This window comes from Zonotrichia albicollis, chromosome 7 (assembly GCF_047830755.1).
Source record: "Zonotrichia albicollis isolate bZonAlb1 chromosome 7, bZonAlb1.hap1, whole genome shotgun sequence".
Lineage (NCBI taxonomy): Eukaryota > Metazoa > Chordata > Aves > Passeriformes > Passerellidae > Zonotrichia > Zonotrichia albicollis.
In genome coordinates, this window is record NC_133825.1 from 9,504,510 (window position 1) to 9,524,582 (window position 20,073).

At 52.9% G+C, this 20,073-nt stretch overlaps 1 protein-coding gene across 1 annotated transcript; it reads right to left on the reverse strand.

Annotated features, from left to right (window-relative positions):
• Positions 1-594: 594 nt before the first annotated feature.
• On the reverse strand, positions 595-18,255 carry LOC141729586 (uncharacterized). Its single transcript, XM_074544288.1, has 4 exons — positions 18,198-18,255; positions 1,667-2,059; positions 1,329-1,385; positions 595-1,052 (listed from the first exon to the last, which is right to left on the reverse strand). Exons 1-4 carry the CDS (start codon positions 18,253-18,255, stop codon positions 853-855), a joined length of 708 nt encoding a protein of 235 aa, XP_074400389.1. The 3' UTR covers positions 595-852.
• Between the last annotated feature and the right edge of the window lie 1,818 nt (positions 18,256-20,073).

Consider the following 20,073-nt stretch of genomic DNA (forward strand, 5'->3'; position numbering starts at 1 on the left):
GGCCACCATGTATTGGTGGACTGTATTCTATTATGAGTTTTTGTATCTAGAGAGTACAAACTTTCTCCAAAAGTCCTTAATGTGTATTTTGCATATTGTGCTGTTATTGGCACCATGTCTCTAAGGTCTTACTTTTTTCTCCAGGCTTTTGAGGGATGCACCTCTTCCTATGTAGCATCATAATCTTTGTTTTAACAGTGTTTTTCAATGCAGTTTCTCTGGCAACTTTTAAGTGTTCTCCTGCTCTTTGTGATGAAATCATTAATACTAATTGCCTGCTTTTGACAGGAAGGCAGATTTATTATGCAACCAGCGTTCTCTACATAGAATGCACAGGGCTCCTGATTTTAACAACCTGCAGCAGGTACTCCACAGCTGCAGCCCCACAGCAGCTCCAGAGCAGCCCCGTCCAGAGGCACCTGGGAGCCCTCAGCAAGGCAGCCAGCAGCACACGGGCAGGAGGACACGGCTGGCGCTTCCTGCCTGGCACAGGGCTTGTGGCCATCTCCAGGCACCGCTCCGGCAGGGATCCCCGCAGCTCCGGCCCCTGCCCAGCCGCTCTGTGGGCTGCACAAAGGCTTCATCAGAACCACCAAAGGCCAAGGGGCTTCTGGCCATTTCCCCTGCAGCACTGCACGCCTGGGCAGCTGGGTGAGCACAAGCACCCTTTTCCCCTCCTCCCCTATGCCCTACGGACCCTGGGCAGCAAAGAAAATCTCGTGAGAGTGTGTATATTATAACACGGTCTATATTTACAGAGGGTAAAAATTAGAACGGTAGAAAAGAAAAATCTTAAAGAAAAGTAAAAATCCCCACTGGCTCAGGCTGCACCAGCTAAGAGACCCTCCCAGATCAGCTGTCCTCAGAGCTCCAGCAGTGCAGCCAGCTGAGCCGCGAGAGACGAGGCAGAGTGATCCATGCCCTGTGCAGCTGATCGTGCAGCCTCTGGAAGATGGAATATCGGCCATGCGGTGTTGTTCGGAGGACATGCAGTGTTTGAAGTGCCAGCTCTGACACGGCACTGCTCGTGTCCTCCGTCAGGCGTTCCAGGGCTGCAAGAGAGAGGAACAGAGGCACGGTCAGAGCCGGATCTGCCGGGAGCCCAGGAGAGCCTCCTGCAAAGGACCATCCCAGCCAGCTCTTGCCGTGGCCGGGAGGGAGCAGGGAGCAAGGGGATCAGCCTGAAGCTGCTGGCCAGGAACGGCCCACGTCGCCCTGAAATCTCCGTGTGCTCTGCCATCGGGAGCAGAGCTCTCCGCAGCCGGGACAGGGCTTACAAGCTCCCCCTGGCAGTCCCTGCTGTCAGCCCGCTGCCCTCACTCACTCACCAGTGCAGATCAGCTGCAGCTCTTGCTGCTGCCCCCTCAGGTGCCGCCCGGCCATGCCTGTGAGCACAGAGCCTGTCACGGCCCCAGCGGCACAGCTCCCTGCCAGCGGCGCTGCCGGCGCTGTGGCCACACGGGCTGCTGGCCCGGCAGGGCTCAGCCCGGCCCTTGCCGCACGCTGCCGCCCCAGGGCACGGCTGCCAGAGGGCGGCAGCAGCAATGTCCGGGCCAGGCGGGGCTCCACGGCGCCAAGAGCGGCTGGCGCTGCCGGGGCAGCAGGCGGGGCTGGGGCCGAGCTGCGGCGGGCCGGGCCGGGGAGGGAGCCCGGACTCGGGACTCACCCATGAACCGGACGGCCGCCTCTCGCAGGGGCTCCTGTGGGCTCTCCACGTAGCGCAGGGCCCGGCGCAGATGCTCGGCCGCTCTGCTCCTGTCCTCTGCCAGCTGCAGAGAGCGGCAGGAGGGAAGGGTTGGCGCGGGCTCAGCTCCTGGGCCGGGCGCTGTCTGCGCCCAGCCCCGGCCTCCCCTGCCCGCACAGCCCTGAGGCGCGGCCCGCAGCCGCTGGCCAAGGGCTCCCGAGGGCAGGGGGCAGAGGGCGGGCTGCTGCCCGGGGAGCCGCGGTGCCGCCCCGCAGCCCCGCCGGGCCGGGCCTCCATAGGCACCCGACTCAGGCCCACGGGAGCCGGGAGAAGAGCCCGCGCGTCCTCTGGCCGCAGCAGCGGGCAGGAGCACAGCTGCCCGGCCCCGCACACTGAGCACCGCCCTCAGGGCCCTTCTCCAGGCTGAGGATTCTTGGCTGCTCTTACCAGGCTCTCGCCGAACCTCCATGTCTCATCCACCTCTGGCACTTTTTCGAGATTCCTTCTCTTCAGGAATCTGGCTGCAGAATACAGTACTACACAGGATGCCTGGAGAGCAGCAGAGATGCACAGATGGCCCCACAGGCCAGGGCCCAGGAGCATCCCAGTGCCACAGCCTGGAGGAGGCTGCAGCCCGCAAGGTGCCAGGGCAGGAGGCAGCCCAGCCCCTTCCCAGGTGGACAGCAGCCGGCCACAAGTGCTCACCTCAGCAACAATCTGATTTTCATCATGGCAGTGGAAGTAGAGTGGGACCAGGCTCTGACGCACGTGGGACTTGAGGGCCTTTCTTCCATCTTTGGTTAATGAGTCCAGAATCTCTTGAAAGACACACATGGAGCTCAGCTGCACCTGGCTATCATCCTGAATGAAAGAAAAGGCAAAATACCTGAGCATCAGCTGCTTCAGGCCCCCCAGGGCACAGGCCTGCATCTCCACAGGGCACTAAGTGTCCGGGCAGCAGCCAGTGGCCGTGGCTGTGGGCACAGAGCCTTACATGGTCAAAGAGTGGCAGGAGCGCCTCAGCCAGCTGCAGGGCAATGGGGGTGGGTATTAGGGCACCATCATCCAGGAGCAAGTATCTTAAAAGAAGAATGGTCATCCCGATCATGTCGCTATCATTTTCCTGCAGGAGCTCCACAAGCCTTTCAGTCAGGCTCCACATTTTTTCAGCCTGTGCGGAACACGACTTTGTGAGAGGCTGCCCGGCTGCCGCAGGGCCCAGAGGCCAAAGGCCTGTCCTGAAGCACTGGGGCAGCTGAAGCGGGAGGCAGGAGAGCTGGGAGCAGCTGCCCCAGCGCCCGAGCCCAGGCAAGGCCAAGCGACTGCGTTGCCCAGCCCCACGCTGCTGCCTGCACGGCTTCAGCCACTGCCCCCTTCTCACCATCAAGGGATTCTTGCCCAGCACTACGAGGCCTCGGAGTGCCAAGTAACGCCTGGCCATGTGCTCGCTCTGCAGGTTCTGTGCCAGGATCTCCAGAACACTGTCACTGCATTCCCTCAAGTCCAGGCACTCGAGAACCTGAAAGGCACAGGGCAGTGACAGGGGAGCCGGCTGGCAGGAGCCCAGGAACGCACAGGGCCGGGCCCAGGCAGCAGCACAGGGCACGGGCACCCTCCTGGCAGCTGTGGCTGCGAGAGGCCAGAGGGCTGGGAGGCCGCTCAGCCAGGCAGCGCTGGCCATCAGGCTCACCTCCACAAGGAATGCCAGGGCAGGGAAATCCCAGTATGGCATCTCTTTGCCGAGCAGGGCGAGCAGGTAGAATGCAACCGCGGAACAAAAGTGGATGGCTGAATGGCAAATGATTCTGACAAGAGGAAAAGGAAACAAGACCCTGAGCCTGTGGGGCAAAACTCTCCCACGAGTGACTCACAGAGTTCTCGTCTTCCCCCACCACCTTTCCAGCAAGGGGACCTGGGCCACTTGGGAGTTGGTTGCTCATGGGCACCCTCCTCTGCCAGCCTTTTCCAGTCTGCTTGGCCGTCCCTCAGTGACAAGGCCCTCTGGCCCATGGCCACCACGGACACTTTGTGGCCACCTGGGCACAGAGCAGCAATGGCAGAGGCAGTGGGGAGAAGGGGGTCTCACCTGGCAAGCAGAGCCACGGCAAAGTGGTGAGTGTCAAGAGAGAGCAGCGTGTCCCAGGCACACCTGCGCTCCATTGCCACCACCACATCCTCGCAGCGGACAAGGCAGAGCAGGGACTTCAGGGTGCGCACAGCAAACCTGTGTGCACAGCAAAGCCCAGGTCACGCTGGCAGCACTGGCTCCTTGGCAGGCCACGTGGCAGGGACAGGAGGAGTGGCATGGAGCACCTGTTGGGGCTGGTGGCAAGGCCGTGCTCTTCCTGGCATGCCTTCCAGAATCTATCGACCTCCTCTGGCATATCCAGAGTGCTGAAGAACACTTGGAAGAGGAGATGCACAAACAGGCGAGGGAAATACACCTTCAAGATCCGTGGGAGACAGGGCACCTGGAGGATCTTCCACATCACCATGGTTGCCTACAAAGGACAAAGCCCCCCGAGACAGCGCTCAGTGCCGAGGTGTGCGTGTGGCACGGCCCGAGCGTGGCAGGGAGGTGCTCAGAGAGATGCATGGGGAGCACGGGGCCTGGTGGGCCTGATGCTGCCCCTGGGCCAGGTTTCAGGCCAGCGCCTGAGGCAGGGAGATGCAGTGGGGGAAGGAGGATGGAGAGCTGCTGGAGAGGCAGCCTTGGGGCCTGCAAAGTCCAGCTGCAGAAACTCACAGCCAGGGCAAAGACACCCGTTTCATCCCCATCGGAGGTGCAGGTGCTGTACTCTGGCCAGCTCCCCAGCACATCTAGGAGGATCAGCTGCGCCAGCTCCGCAGTCCTGGCTGAGCCCATGATGGTCTTCCACATGGCCATGGCAGCTCTGTGGGGTCAGAGCTGTGTCTCAGGGGGGTCTCAGACACAGCACCGGAGGGAGCTGAGCTGGATGCCAGTTCTGCCTCTGCCCACTGCCCCCTGCCAGCAGCAGCCAGGCAGCCCAGCCCTGTGGGGACAGAGCCCTGAGGGGCAGGGAGGGAGCACGGCAGCAGGCTCAGGGGCTGACGTGCCAGGGCTGGGAAAGGCAGCACCCAGAGGGCCCTGGAAGTCTCTGCTGGTCACACACCTGGGCCAGGATGTATACAGGGCGATGGGCTGGGGAGGCCTGAGCCCTGTGGGCAGGTGGGCCCCATACCTGTCACAGGACGGGGCCACACGCAGGAGCGTCATCACTGCGTCATGTGGCTGTGCTTCAGCGAGATCCAGCAGGGCATTGTCCAGCCTGTGCTCGTCACAATCATTGGCCATGATCCACTGGTGGATGAACCTCACCATGGCGGGCACCTGGATAATGCAGCAGGAGACTTGGAAAGCTGCCAGAGGGAGCAATGTTCCCAGCTTCCCCAGAGAAATGCTTCCCTTCCCAGCCCACTGCTATGTGGCCCCAAAGGCTCACAGCAACCAGCATGCGTGGCTTGGGAGGCCAAGCAAATCCTGGGAGGATCAAACCCTGGCCACAAGCTGCTTACTTGGTTTGGATCGTAAAAATCTTCCTGTACAAGCATACACAGGAGGGCCGCACTGGGCTTGGTTTGGAAGATGGGAGAGTATGGTCTGAGCCCAGTGCCTGTGGCGATGGTCTCTTCCTCCTGCATTCTCTTGATGAATTTGCTGACCAACTGTAGGAGAAGGGCAAGAAGCCAGGGATGTTGCATGGAGTGCTGCACACACGGTGCTGGGCTGAGCAGGGACAGCAGGCCCAGCCCAAGTGGGGGTGGCTGCAGGTACCTGCGCTGTTCTGCGGAAGCGGCCACGGCTGGACTCCTGCTCTTGTGTGCGCTCCAGGGCTGCATCTGGCAAAGAGCGAGCGCAGCCAGAGATGAGGGGCTGCGGGAGAGGCTGGAGAACGTGGCCCAGCCCTGTGCTCCCCAGGCAGGGAGAGCCCCAGGATGCCCCAGGGGATGGAGCAGGGCCACTGTGGGGTGTCTGCCTGGCCCCTCTTCTGTCCTGTCCATGGGAATGGGATGGGATTGGGTGGGATGGGATAAAATGGGATGGGATGGAATGGTGCCAAGTTGGCTGCAGGCACCAACCCTGTGGCCCAGCTCTGCCACTCACCCTCCTGCGGCAGCTGAAACGGCACCACCGCTTTGGTTTCATGTTCTGGGGCAGCTCCAGGGCCTTCTTCCTCCTCTTTCCCCCAGGCCACCTTGGTCACTTTCAGGGATCTCTGCTCCATGATAATGACTGGATTTGTGTGTGCACCTGCTGAAGAGAAGCCTCGGGAAGGCCACAGGTCACCAAGTTCTGTGGTCTGGCCTCGAGCTCAGCTGCAGCAAGAACGCCTCGGAAAGGCTCCGGGTCAGACAGGAACGGGTGCACAGTGCGAGGACTCCTCACGGCACCGCTCTGTCCCGTTCTGCCCCGTTGTGCGCTCCCAGCAGCCAGGCAAGCTTCTATTTCCCACGTGTCACAAAGGGCCCTTGGTCACCGGGTTCCATTCCATGGCACAGAGACCGTGCTGCTGCGTGCCACCCAGGGCCCTTGCAAACACTGCCTACTGCCCTGGGGCCGCCCCCAGCCCAGCCAAAGTGGCCCAGCTTGGAAGGAATGCCTGGTCCCAGGTGTCTAAACAGACCAACAGGGTCTTTAGGAAGGGCTCAGAGCATCAGCAAACGCTGCCCGGCACTGCGGGCTCAGTCCTATCCCCATATCTTTCCCTGAGCGCATTTGAATTTCTAAATTAGAATCATTTGAAGGGAGGAGATTTACATTTTCCATTTCAGAGAAGCCTTCTGCCTTCATTAGCAGACACCTCTCTTTTCAAACCAAGACAATTGTTTATCATCTTGCAGATGCGCAGGTGCTGGGGAGCCCCGTTTTACACCAGGGACCTGGAGAACCATTCCCAGCAATTGGGAAAATCCTCAGTGGTCCATCCACCCACGGATGAGGTCTCCAAATGTGCCCCAAAATTGGGTCTAGCTCTAGGGGACACAGCTAGGCCAAAGCCCAGACCTCTGCTGGGAGCCTTTCTCCTCAAATACCCTTCAAAGAAACCTCCATGCAAGTCAGTTGGGAAAGTTTCTTCAAATGATCCATTTCTGGCACATGATTACACAGGCTCATGTGAAAGATTCTAAAGCGGCCGCTCTGGAGTCAAAGAGCCAGCACTAAGAGTCCTTGTCATCTCTTTGTAGCTAAATCCCACTTTGGGGGATTTGAGGGAGTTTGGAATGAGCTAGAGAGCAGACCTCTGAGTGTTTTAGATGATGCCATTGCTTTTTCTTCTCTTCTACATAGACAGGAAGGGTGAATTTGGTTCACATCTGCACTGCATGGCTCACAAGGCCCACAAGACTTGTAGTTACAAGAGCTTTGAAGGATTTCTTGGCCAAGAAGACATGGCCAACAAGGATATTTATGTTTTGGACCCAATCCTTCAATATTTCGTCTTAGGGACTCATGTTACAGTGTAAGCCTCCTTAGCCAATCATGTTATGACACACAAACATACAGCACTGCATCCTAAGCTTCTTGTTTACCATTGTAACTACTTTTACTTTTTCTAGATCTTCAGCACTAAACCTCTAAACTTTCCTCCACTTCAACGTTCCTCCCCGTGTCTCTGCTATAATAAACTAGAAATCCACATTCTCGTTTCTAGCACCTAAGTTTGGAAGCCCTTTCCAAGGTCTCTGATCAAATCCTGTGTTTAATTCTAAGCTTTGCTGACAAGACCAAAGGTCTGAGATTTCCCTGCATTTGGGTTTCCAACAACACTGATGCTGTCAGTTCCAGAGTGCCCAGGGTCCCTCTTGCAAGTCAACTCTGGCAGGAACAGGGCGCGCAGCTGCCGGGGGGCTGCTTGTGGCCTCTGCCAGCCCATTGCCCAGGGCTTGCCAGCGCCCCAGCCCCTCAGGGGCTGCCCCAGCAGCGCCACAGCCCCACAGCAGCTCCAGAGCAGCCCCATCCAGAGGCACCTGGGAGCCTTCAGCAAAAAAATATCTTAGTTCTTGCTATACCTATCCAGAACCTGACTCTCTCCTTGTTTATTTTGATTTGAGATCCAAGCATGATTTTATTCTGGACAGGGAAGTAAGAACCAGCTGCAAATACAGACTACAAGTGTGAATCTATACTGCAGGGACTGAGCTGTAGCTTGGAATTAAAGGCAAGAAGTGATGCCATGGTAAATGTGAACATTTAGTGCTGGCATAGGAGCCTTCTGCAATGCTCCACCAACCCATGGTTCACATTGCTATAAACTCTGATGTTACAAAGAGTGTTGAAGAGCTGGCTGTAGGTAAAAAAAATAGCCAGAATGTTAATTTTTGTTAATATGGCAAACAATGACTATCTAAAAATTCAGAGCTCATAGAAGTGAGTATGCAGATTTCCACTTAGTATGTGCTGGCAGTTTTCATTTGAAATCAACAGGTTTATCCAAATCAAGGTATCCATAGGAATTAATTTGCTCTATGATCTAACTGAAAGTGCCTCATTGTCTGATAAGTTTAGCAGAAATTTGCAAAGTCAACAGTCCACAGATTTTCATTTCTTGTTTAGTGGCTATTCTGCAGGAAAGCTTTTACAGACTAATCCGTTTGGATGTCATTAAAATGCCAGTACATTTCATCTAGCCATTTTGGTACTAGAACAAAACCATATGACTGCACAGCCTTTAAAAAAATATTTTAAAATAAATTTTCAAATCAACAGTCTGAGTAGGACTCAGAATAAAAACCCTACCAAACTTCAACTCCATTGGAAGATTCCCTTGACATCCTGTGAATCAACTCTACATTCAGAAGATTAAAAGTCCCAATGATGGTGGTTTTGGTATGGTTAGGAATTGGGGAAGAGTCTTCTTCCTTCTCAGCTCCATGCTGCAGTGCCTTTGGGATGTGGCCTGCTGGCCGTTGTTTATGCAGTCCTGGTGTTTCTCCATGAGGCAGAAAGTGCAATTGCATTTCCAGCCCAGAGCCCGTGAGGAGTGGGGCGTGCAGAGCTGTGCCAGACCCAGGCCAGCAGCTGTGCCCCCAGAGGGTTTTGGTTCCTGCCCAGGGCAGCTGGTGCATCTCTGCCGTGAGTGCCTGCCCTTCCAGGTGCCCATGGACAGCAGGTGCAGGGTTCTGCACAGGGCATGGAACAGGGTGGGGATGTCTGCTGGCAACAGAGTGCAGCGGAGAGCAAACAGTCCAGGATGGTCCTGGAGTGTGTGACAGAGAACTCCTGACACAGCTGTGACTGAGCCAGTGAGGGAAGGCACTGCTGGAGCTGCTGTTTGTGAGGAGAGAAGGGCTGCTGGGTGACAGGAGGGCTGGAGGCGCCTTGGGCTCAGTGATCACAAAATGCTTGTGTTTGATTCCCAGAGAAGGAACGAGAGATGTTGGGGAAGTGTTGACCTGCAAGAAATTGTGAATTTGTTAAGCTTTACCAGGCAGTGCTTAGTTGTACCTTCCCTCACACCAGTGGTTAATGTGTGCAAGTGGATGTCTTAGCCTTGAGAATAAAGACAGTGAGCCTACTGAGGAGGTAGCTGCAATGCATTCAAGGAGAAGAAGGCTCTTAACCGTGGAAGGAGAATTTGAGGAACGGGATGTTCACCACATGACCACTAGAGACCCTCAAGAGACCCCTACTCTAAATGTCAGTAATTTTGGGGAAGTGATTTAAACATGTCAAATACTTTGTGAGAATGTTTAGCCTGTGAGTTTGAGCAAAGTAATGAATAAAAGAAATGAAAGTAATGTCTTAGTTCTGTGGATACTAACACGTGGGTGTGCATGTTTCGGGGAAGTGATTCCTCAAACACCCAGAACTGAAATAAAGTAATGCCTCTTTTCTCACACTGAGCTGGCAGTGTGGATCGTGCCCTGCTCAGTAACTTTCATTTTGGTCATTTCTATTGAAGCATAAAGAATGGTTGAAATGAAATCTTTTCCAGCTGTTTCCCTTTGGTTTACCTGTTTGAGGGTTGAAATTCTGTGCTGCAGGTGTGCTGGGTGTGCGCAGAGCAGTGCAGCCCCAGACACCCATTGGCTTGCCCACAAGTTGTCATGCCTTGTTGCCAGGTGTGCCCAGCTGTGGCAGCAGAAGGAGCCCGCAGCACAGTGGGCACCGTGCCCTGCCCAGCCGGGGCTCTCTGGCACAGAGCAGCAGCAGCGCCAGCACCGTTCAACCCGCTCCTGCCTTGGCTTCCCCTGGCACACAGAAGCCTCTGGAAATCAGCACCGCCAGCGGCGTTCCCAGCTTGGAGCAGCTGCTGCTGGCAGGCAGATGCTGCCAGTTCGACTGCTGCCAAAGGGAAAGAAAGGCAGAGATGTACATGCACCGGAGCCCTGGGCATGTCCAATAAAGGTGCAAATATGTGAGGAGATTTGTTATGAAGCATTTCAGCTGTGATGCCAACAGTGGCTTCTCTCCTGGTTCTGTGTGTTCTAGACGAGTAATGCAATGGTTGGCTCTGACAATTAAGAAGTAGATGTTATGTGGATGTTCAAATGTGTAATGATGGTATTGTAATACATCCTCCCATAGTCCTCTTTCCCGTCCCCCTTGTAATAGCCTTGGGAGTCAGGGCATTGGGGAGGGCTGGCTTGTGACCAGCAGGCAGGTTGTAACAACACCTGGCCTCCAGTCAGGATGCAAGAAAATAATCTCCACCTATGAACAGCAGAGAAAGAGTTGAATGACAAAACTTTTGGAGGAGCTGAGAGTATAAAAGGCAGAGTATCCTTTTTATAGATGAGCACATGGCTGCTAGTCACAGAGACTCCCAATGCTGCAATTTTTCCTTAGTCAGTCCTTTGTTAAGGTTTACTAAACCTTTAAAATGTTAAAAGTGAGAGTCATTTCTCGCATGTGCAATGCTGTGGGCCATTTCTTGGTCTGGTTTCCTTTGCTTGAGTCCCATCTGAGGGCTGAGCTGGGGTACAGGCTGTAGGTTCTTGGGGCACTCCTGGAGTTCCTCTTGGATCCCCTGAACAACAGCGCTTGGCCCATGAAGGGAATTTGTGCTGCTTTGTGACAGAGAAGAACTTCCCAGGCTCTTTTGTGTTTTCTGTAGGGAAGGTTGGTTATTGCTTTGCATAAATTCACAGACCAACATGGAGTGTTTGCTTTGTGATGTCAGGGCATGGTTGCCAACTTGTCATAGTGACATCAGAAGATTGCCTTGGTGCACGGAAGGCCTGAGTGTCAGAGCAGCCCTAGTGCTTGCTCAGTTGAGGAGAACTGTCCTGGTTGGCGCCTTTGTCAGTGGGCGCCTGCCCACTGACAAGAGCCTTGTTTTTCCTAGTTTAGAAAAACTCATACAACCCTGTTACAATGTTTCATCATCTGGCTAAAGCAGCTTTTGCTGCCTATGGCATTTCTTTTTCTGTGTATTACGTTACACATTTTGCATGTAAGTAGAGGTTTCCCTTCTGCTTAGTTTGGGGTATATCCTAACCTGGCTTTTTTATGTCTTCCTGTTCTTTCTTGGTGGCTGAGTTTCTGATTTTGAAAGAGAAAGACCATTAGGATGCCTCTGGTTTGATAAAGCTCCTGTCAAGAGGTTCAGCTAAAAAGGGGGTGTCTGTAGCCACAGGGGCAGCATTTGCAGGGGAACCTGCAGGGCTTCCATTCCCTCCATGGGAGAATCTGTGGCAGCAGAGTCTGTCATTTCCTCTCTTTGCTGGGTCAAGCCGGACAACTTCCAAAATGCAGACTGGGAGGCTTCTCAGAAGGCCTTCTAAAGACTTTGTAGTTCTCCCCAGAACTCAGAGAAAGCTTCTTTTATTCCAAATTTTGTAATGAAAGGATTTGACTGTCCGTTTTGTCCCTTGACTGAGTGCTAAAAGAGTGATTCCCTTTGCAGTGAAGTGCAACCGCCAAAGCAGTGAGTGTCTGCTCCTGAGCCTGGAGCTGCTGCTGTGCTGTTTCACAATAGAACTGCCACAGCTCAGGGGAATTTGGGGCAAGCTTTTCTGGGTGACTCTTTTCAGCAACTTAATGGGAATTAGTGCATGCAACTTTTTTTTTTTTTTTTTTAAATACCTGAAAGACAAGAGAACAAAATCTGCTTTATCTGTTGGACAGAACAGAAGCATTGAGTGATAAAGAACAATTTGCATTTTCTTGATCATGTTTGTATTCATTTGCTGGCTGAACAGGCCGAAGTGTAGGCACAACCAAGATTATTGTCCTGATCTCTTACTGGCTGTGTGAAAGAACTATGTCACGTGGAGGGATGTTGATAAAGAAAAATACCAAACCTCTGTTTGGGTTGACTTCTTCTCTTCTGTGGGATTCAGCAGCCCAGGCAGTTTTCTCACAGCACTTGTTCTGTTTCCCTTGCCCACTCCAGGTCACCTGAAGCGTGTATTCAGAGGTGCTGATCCTGAGGTGAGTGAGACAGGAACATTTCATGTTCCTGGTGCTTAGGAATTGTAGAGCAAGCTGTGAGCTTGGCCTGTGGCACTAGAGTGTAGAGGGCCAGCTGGGTAGGCTGAAAGAAAATCCATTTTCATGTCTGCAGCAGCAATAACAAAGGCATCTCTGGCTATTTCCTAATTTTCCATTTCAGAACTTTCAAGGAATGAAAAGCTCATGTTGCAGAGAGAATGTTGCTTCTTGATAGTAGCCAGGGTGTAATGTCTAATTCAGAACTATTAGCAATTCTGTTGAATTAGCCCATTTAAATTTAGTCGTAGTAACTTAGAATCCCATTGTTACCAAAGTTTCTGATTTGTCCTTAGCAGAGCTGGTTGTAGAAGTAGAGCTGAATAGAATAAAGTGCTGAATAGAACTAAGGTTATAAATTATAGGTAACTTTCTGTCCCTCACACTGCTGTCTGTGCACAGATCACAGAACCAACAGCAGTCTCTCCCCTGGCTCCCTCTGCTCATGGAGAGGAGGCCGAAGAGGAGGCAGATGAGGTGGATGAGCGCCAGCCTCCAGCTGTGCTCACACCACAGCCTGAACATTCTGTGTGTGCTGCTGTCTTTAGTGCAGGGCAGAGCTGCAAGTTTCTGACCAGCCAGCACTTGCTGTTGCTGGCTAAGGATGCTGAGTGCTGGAGTCCTGCCAGGGCCTGGTGATTGCTCCCAGCCTGTGACAGCTGGACAATGGGCTTTGGTCTGTCATGTTTAGGCACCAGCTTCCTGGCATTTTGATAGGGGCCAGCCTGAAGCACGAAGGCTCCCTGATCCCAGAGCAGGGAGCATGTCGAAGACACTGTGCTCAGCCTTGTCGGATACACAGGGGACACTGTGGCGTGGAGAGACCCGACCCCCTGCACAGACTGGCCAAGTTGCTGCAGGCACAAAAAAATGTTGATCTGACCACAAAAGCTCTTGGTGGTGCTTTTTCCCCCACAAACTTCTTGGGTGTGCTTACTTGGGAGTATTTCAGAGACACACTGGGCATGTAGAGTTGCTGCTTGAAGTCAGGGATTTTGCTGCCTTTGTTGCCAGGTTGCTCTTTCGCCTCTTCAGGCAGAGCAGCCAGTAGCAGAGCAGACAGGTGCTCTGAGTCTGCCTGTTTCTTGGTCTTTGATAAGCTGCAAGGAGATGACTGTGTTGTCCATGAAACTGTGGGGATCCATTCTTGTCTAGTGTGGCAAAAGAAACAAAGGGATTAGTTCTGAATCTTTCTTTTGAGGCAAAAACCAGACACTGCATGTGTCTGTTGATACCTTCTATTGTGTAGTTTGCTTTGAAAACTGCATTGGAGCCTAGAGTGGGAGCAAAACTGCAAGTCCTTGACTGCTGTACTGTAATGCTAAACCCAGGATGTACACCTTGCAATGGTGCCTGCAGTATCTGAAGTGCAATGGGCACCTTTGTGGCTGGGGAGCTGCGTGGGCCCAAAGGACGCAGGGCTGGCGGCCGTGAGCAGCTGAAGATGAGGCAGAGTGGGGCCAGGGGGCCAAGCAGGCCCAGGGCATGGTGGCTGTGCCAGCAGCAGCGGGGCAGCAGGAGCAGGGCAGTGAGCGTGGCCTGTGCTGGGCAGCGCTGCGGCCACAGCTGGAGTGCTGTGTGCAGCTGTGGGCCCTGGGAAGCAGAGAGTCATGGAGGGGCTGCAGCGTGTGCACAGAAGGACAGGGGAGCTGGGCAAGGGGTGCAGCTCAAGGCCAGGGAGGAGGGGCTGAGGGAGCTTTAGCCTGGACAATGGGGGCTCATGAGGGACCTTCAGGCAGACTTTGATAGATCCCTGCCTTAGATCCATAGAGCCAATGCTCAGCACAAGGGCTGTTTCCCTGCCAAACATCCCTTCACTGCATCCAAGTGCTTTAGACACTGGACTAGGTAACACTTTCATATTTATTTGTTTGTTTGTTTGCTAGAAGGAGAAGCCTTGTGTAATTACTCCTTCTCCAGGGAGCAAGGGAGCTTTTTCTCAATCTTTCCTGCCCTTTTCCAGCACTGGCAGAAACACATCACTTTCAGGGTAACGGCTCCCATGTCTTTTGGCAGCCCAGGGAATCAGTGTGTGTTGTGTTTGGGAACTGAGCAGGAAATCAATGCCCTTGCATTCCAGCTGGTGCTCAGAGATTAGAGGAGCTGGAGGGGCTGGGCTGCATTTCTGACTCCAGCCACTTCAGCACCATCAGTGTGGTCGAGTCCAAGCGAAGAACTTGCCCGAGCACAGATGCACAAAGAGTGCAGTTCCCAGGGCAATGCTCTGGGTCTGATTGCATTCCATAAGGACCCACACGCTCCAGATTCCCCAAGAGTGTGGGTTACTGAAACAAAAGGAGAGCAAGTTCAGGATGGCTGCTGATTGGGGCACTGCTACTGAGTGCTGATGTGTGTAGCAACAAAAAGGACAGTATTGATTCAGGGTGACCCCCCCGTGGGGAATAATGTGCTTTGGCTCTATGATTTAGAAGGCTAAACAAATGCTTTCTTAAGCTATGTTATATTACACTAGTACTATATCAAAACTTTACTAAAGAGATATTACAGTAAAAACACACTAAAGAAAAACTCGTGACTGTCTCCACACAGTCTTTTACCTAATTAGCTAATCAATCTAAACAACTATCACTAAAATCCAATTAACAAATCACTTTCAGTAAACAATCACTAGAACACATTCTTCATGTACTAAAAAACAAGAACAGCCAGTAGAGATAATAACTGTTTTTTCTTCTTCTCTAAGTTTCTCACTACCTTCCCTTAAAAAAAAACCTAGGAGAGGGAATTATATCTCTGTGTTCAAAGAATGTAAATACCACAGCACTGTAAAGAGAAATTATAAAAGTGAGATCTGTCTATCTATATATCTATTTGAATCTTCCTGGCTCTGCTCCAAAGTACTGGAAGATGCAAAGCTCACCTAAAGGCATCCCTTCAGGAGAGGAGTAGAGACAAGTTCCACTGATGGATCCTGAGCAGGCAGAGATGTTTCCCCCTCCAGAGATGATTGTTTTTTACCCTCCTGTTTTCCTCCTCCAACCTCTTGTGCCCTGAAGCCTTCTTTTTATCCTTTAAATTTTTGCATGTCCTAAGGGAGTGGAACTATCCCATGCTGTAGCTGGGGTCTGGTGACTTTGCTCGTACACGCATTACATGACACAGGGTTTCCTTCACTGGCATCCCCAGGGCTGTGTAAGTGCATTCGTTAAGGGGGCCTTATGAGAAACTCTGTTACTGCTGGTCAGAATTCTCAGTTGACAAAAGAGGGAGAAGAAACACCTTGGTCCTCCTCCATATACTGAGGTGGCCACAGAGGTTCTGTGATCTCCATCAGAGATCTTTGCATGCATCCTCATCTCCTGAATGACCCGGTTTTCTAACAAGAGTGTGGATGTCAGGAAGGAGGAATACTGGTGCAGGCCTGAAGAGAAGGTGAACTCCAGAAGTGCCTCTCACAAGGAGTGAGCTCACCCAGGAAGCCCCTGCAGAGCCAGGATGGAGCTGTGGGACAGGGAGGGGTGTCAGTCACTGCTGAAAGACAAACAGGACATGGCAGAAGCAGAGGGAGGCTCTCACCAGACCCTTGAGAAATGCCACTCCTTCCCTGTCAGCTGCCTGAGAGGCTGTTGGAGCTTCAGTCCCAGATGGCCCCTGATTGTAGGGCCAGGGGCACTTTGGAATCTGTGCCTCCCCTCGGGCAGAGAATGACCCAGGAGAGCAGCAGCACAGTGCTTTGGGAACGTGTGAGCCCAGCAGCCTTTGAGTCTTGGCCCACAAAGGGCATGTGGGAAGTTGAAACCCATCTTCTCTTGCTTTCTGTGCAGGTGCTTCTAGAGAAAGAGCAGGAGCACACTGCCTCATCTGAGATGCCATGCCAGACTCAGGGAGAGCTGTTCCCTGCCCAAGAGCAGGAAGAGCAGCTGAGGCAGCAGGTGGAAGAGCCACAGGAGAATGGCCAGGTAAGCCTGACTGGCCAGGGGACAGAGGGAAGGGCAGGAAGAGGGACATAAACCAGAGCTCCTGGGACTGAGGAGGCCAGGAGTCCCACAGGCACTGAAAGCACAGAGCCTTGCAATCTGCAGAGATCAGCCCTGGGACACGATGGTTACAGTGGAAACAGAGCTGGGTAGGGAAGCAGAAATAAGGGGCTGAATAAATGTGATTTTGAGGCTAAAAGAAGGAAAAGCTGAGCTTGATGGCAGCTCTCAGTCACTTGCTCTGCTTTTGTGTGTACAGAACAAGGCAGAGACACAAGAAGAGCTGCCTGAAGCTCAGAGTGCCATCATGGCAGCGAAGAGGAGGAATGAAGACATCCAAGAGGAGAATCTCCCTATGCAGAGGGGCAATCAACAAAAACAGGTGAATGAAAGAATGGCAGCCACTCCACTCATGAAAGTGAGTACTTTCTGTTGTTCTTTACAGAAAATTGATGGACAGATGCAGACAGAGCTGCAGGAAATTGAGGCTAGGACCAAGGCAAGGAAGAAGAGGCTAGACGAAAAAATTAAAATCATCAAAGAGAAAATTAATCGCCTCCTTCAGGAGCAAAAGTCTCTAGAAGAGCAAGTGAGTGAAATAGCAATAGGCACTGCAGTCACCCAAGTGGGTGGTTTCTGCCCTCCTTGCCTTTCCAGTGCAGAGCAGAAGGGGGTAGGTGATGCCTCTGAGTGCAATCCTGATGAGGCCTCTGTCAGAGCTGCTCTCAAGGACACTTCCTGCTCTGCTGGATCTCAGCTGATGCTCTAGACAGTGGCATTTCTCCTCTGGCCATTTAGCCAGCAGTCATCCGAATGAACTCCTGCTGGCTTCTTCCAGGTCACCTTGTTTCTTGAGGTGTTTTTGCAGGTGAACATGGTCACTCACATAGATTTGGAATACGAGCTACAAGCTGTCTGTATCCCTTGTGAATCTGCTCCTGTCCTTTCCTTTACTTTCTTCCCAGTCAATGACTCCTGGCTGACGGAGACAAGCTGTAGTCTCTGACTGCTTTGTTCTGTTTGACTTGAGGTGGAAGTGTCGCCATCCTACCTGGCAGCCTGCAGAGAGTTCCAGCAAATGACGGGCAACCAAGAGCCCCGAGGCTGGCATGAGGCCCAGGAACTGAACCATCCAGAGATGCTGCAGGATAAGCACGTCCTTAGGAAGGTGCAGAAAAAGAGAATTTCATGGCAGGAGGTAGAACATTAGAATGAGGAGCTGCAAATGTATCTGCAGACCTAGGAGGGGGAAAGGAGTCTTTGGGAGGAAGTGGAGCGGTCGTTGCTGCAGTCATCCTTTAGAACAAGAAACTGGCTATGAACTCGAGTAAAACCAGCCTTTGCTTTTAACCATTTGGTTTCACAAGTGGACATCCAAAGCAATCCAGTTGAAGAGCTCTGCATGTGGCTGACAGCAGCTTCCTAAGGGCTTGCCTTTCAAATGGCAATCTCTCTTGTATTTCAGGGCAATCTCTGCCACACCTTCCTGACATCAACTCATTTCTTGTCTCAGATCTACACTGACTCTGACACTGAAGCTGCTGTAGAAGCAGCAGCGCCGTCCCAAAGAGCCTTTGCTCCCCAGCTGAAGAAGTGGAGCCTGAGCCCTTGGTTCACCTCTCGTGCTGACCCAGCTGCTGCTCAGCAACAGGAGATGGCGGGTGACTCCCTGGAGCAGCAGAGTACGTCTGGTATCTTTCTTATCTGAGGGACAGTGTGTTGTGTGCGCGTGTCAGCATAGCTGAACCAGGGTTCTGTTGAGTTTAGTGTCACAGAAGTGCTGGCATTGCTCCGAGGCAGCAAGAGAGAGCTCTGGGTGTTCCTGCTGCCTCTGATGGCAGCTTAGACTGGCTGGAGTTTGCCTGGGCTTCCCTCTCTGCCGAAGGCAGAAGCAGAGATTGTTCCTGGATCAGCAGAAGGCTGTGACTGCTTGAGTCCTAGCCACTGGCAGAAGCCCTGCTGAGATCAGTCTCTAGGAGAACACATCAAGCCCTTTGTGATTCTGCAGCACAACCCAATGGATCTGCTTCTTGTCCTTAACAGCTGCCAGTGCTGTGCTCTCAGATAAGATCTGGTAGGGTTGAGAAGAGAGCCCAGTGGATTCTGTGTCTACCATCACCTGCTGGGACAAAAATGGCACTGATCTGCACCTTGGCGTGGCTGATCTCAAAGCCCATCCTGTTGTGTCCTGAATGGGGGCAACAGCTTGTCCGGGGCTCAGGCTCACTCTGGCTTCTTCCCATCAGTGCCTGTCAGTGCTCATGCTTGGGCTTTGCCAGCCTTGTTGTGGTGGCTGCCCTGCCCCTGAGGGCTGTGGGAATGCAGAGGCTGGAGCCTTCCTTAGCTGGGAGGGTCCCGCTGCTGCCCGGCTGCTGCAGTACGGAGCTGCCTGAGGCAGCAGCCCCTGCTCTGGGCCGGCTTCTGCCTCGCACGGCCTGGGCTCACAGGAGGGTCAGCATCTCCTCTGGGCAGCTCTCTGTGTCACAGGGGCGCCTGAGGAGCACTGCTGTCCTCTGTGCCCGTGCCCGCCGTGCCGAGTTGGGAAGATGGGGACGTGTGCGGTGCTGAGAGGGCGAATGCAATGGGAGCGACTGATCCGCGCTGTCAGGGTGAAGAGAAGCGGCGCGGTTCTTCACGCGGGGCACGGGCAAGGGCGTCTTTGGGCTCAGCCTGCTCATAAAGGGTGAGGGTCCTGATGCTGAAAGCCCCGTCAGGATTTGTTCTAGCATGAGCTGCTCTGGTTTACAAACGCAGAGGCTTCTTCTGGCAAACTGCTGCAAGGTGAAAAAGATGGGAACACTTGGCAATATTCCTCCTGTTCTGAACTTCACCATCTGTTCAGAGGAATTGATTCTAGATGTCCAGGTGCATTTAATCTTAGCAAGCAGGAAATTTTTTCTAAATCGCACAGTGTTTATTCCCAAGAAAACAAAGGCACTGTTAGTTCCAGCTCTCCTTAATGTTTCTAGATGACAAACTTACTTGCCTTGGTAGGTATTCTCTTCTGGTCTCAGTCTCCTCTGAATGTATCTCCCTGTGCTTCCCTGTGTGCCTGCTGTCTAGAGGTCTCTCACTTCAAAGGATGCTAGAAATCAGTCTCTGTGCCAGCCACTTGTGCTGTGGGCCTGCTGTTCTTTTCTTGTTGTTCCAGTTGCTGTTCCTGTTGTTGTTAGCCAGCTGTCCACCAAGAGAGGGCTCAGAGCTCCAGACAGTGGGGCTGCCTTTTGTATATCCTAGAAGGTGGGATCTCTGCTTTAAAGTGAACATCTTGCATTTTGTTTCCCTCAGGGAGAATGGTGAAGATGGAAAGTCCTATTCTAAAATACATTGAACTGGAAAATATTGGCAGTGGGTGAGTCCAAGCAATGTTAATTGTACAAAACTATGCATCAGGTGTTTTGCTGGTGGAATAGGTATCAAGTGTAAAGTCTGACAAGCTGCAAATGTGTTCAGGCACTGGGCTTAGATTGTCAGTGCTGATCAGAATGTCTAAGTGTGCTCAGAAGGCATTGTCAAAGACATCTCCATGCTTCCAGTGTCCTGCAGGTCTTAGGCATTGACAGCACAGATCTCCTGTGTGGGCTGGCTTTCACTGCAAGATCTAAGTGGCTTCTCCTTTCTCTGCTTCTGTTTTGTTTCTAGGGCATTTGGAGATGTTTATAGAGGACTCGACACTGCCACAGGAGGAGAGGTAAATGTCAACAGCACCTGCCGACTCTGCTGCACTCGAGGGCTTTCCCCTCTGGTGTGAGCTGTGGCTGGAGCTCTGGGCAGAGCTGTACTGAAAAGGCACAAGAAGCACAGACTGGTGCCAGCCCACAAAACACATTTGGGACTTTGTCCTCCTCAGCTGCCAGAAGGAAGGCACGGAGGGCAGCGGTTCCTTTCAGAGAAGGACGTGCTCACTTGCTCTCCATTGCTAAAACAAAGGTGGTGCCTTCGAGCACCTCACTGCTCTTTGGGGCTACAGCTTCAGAGTCCTGGATTCTCATTTC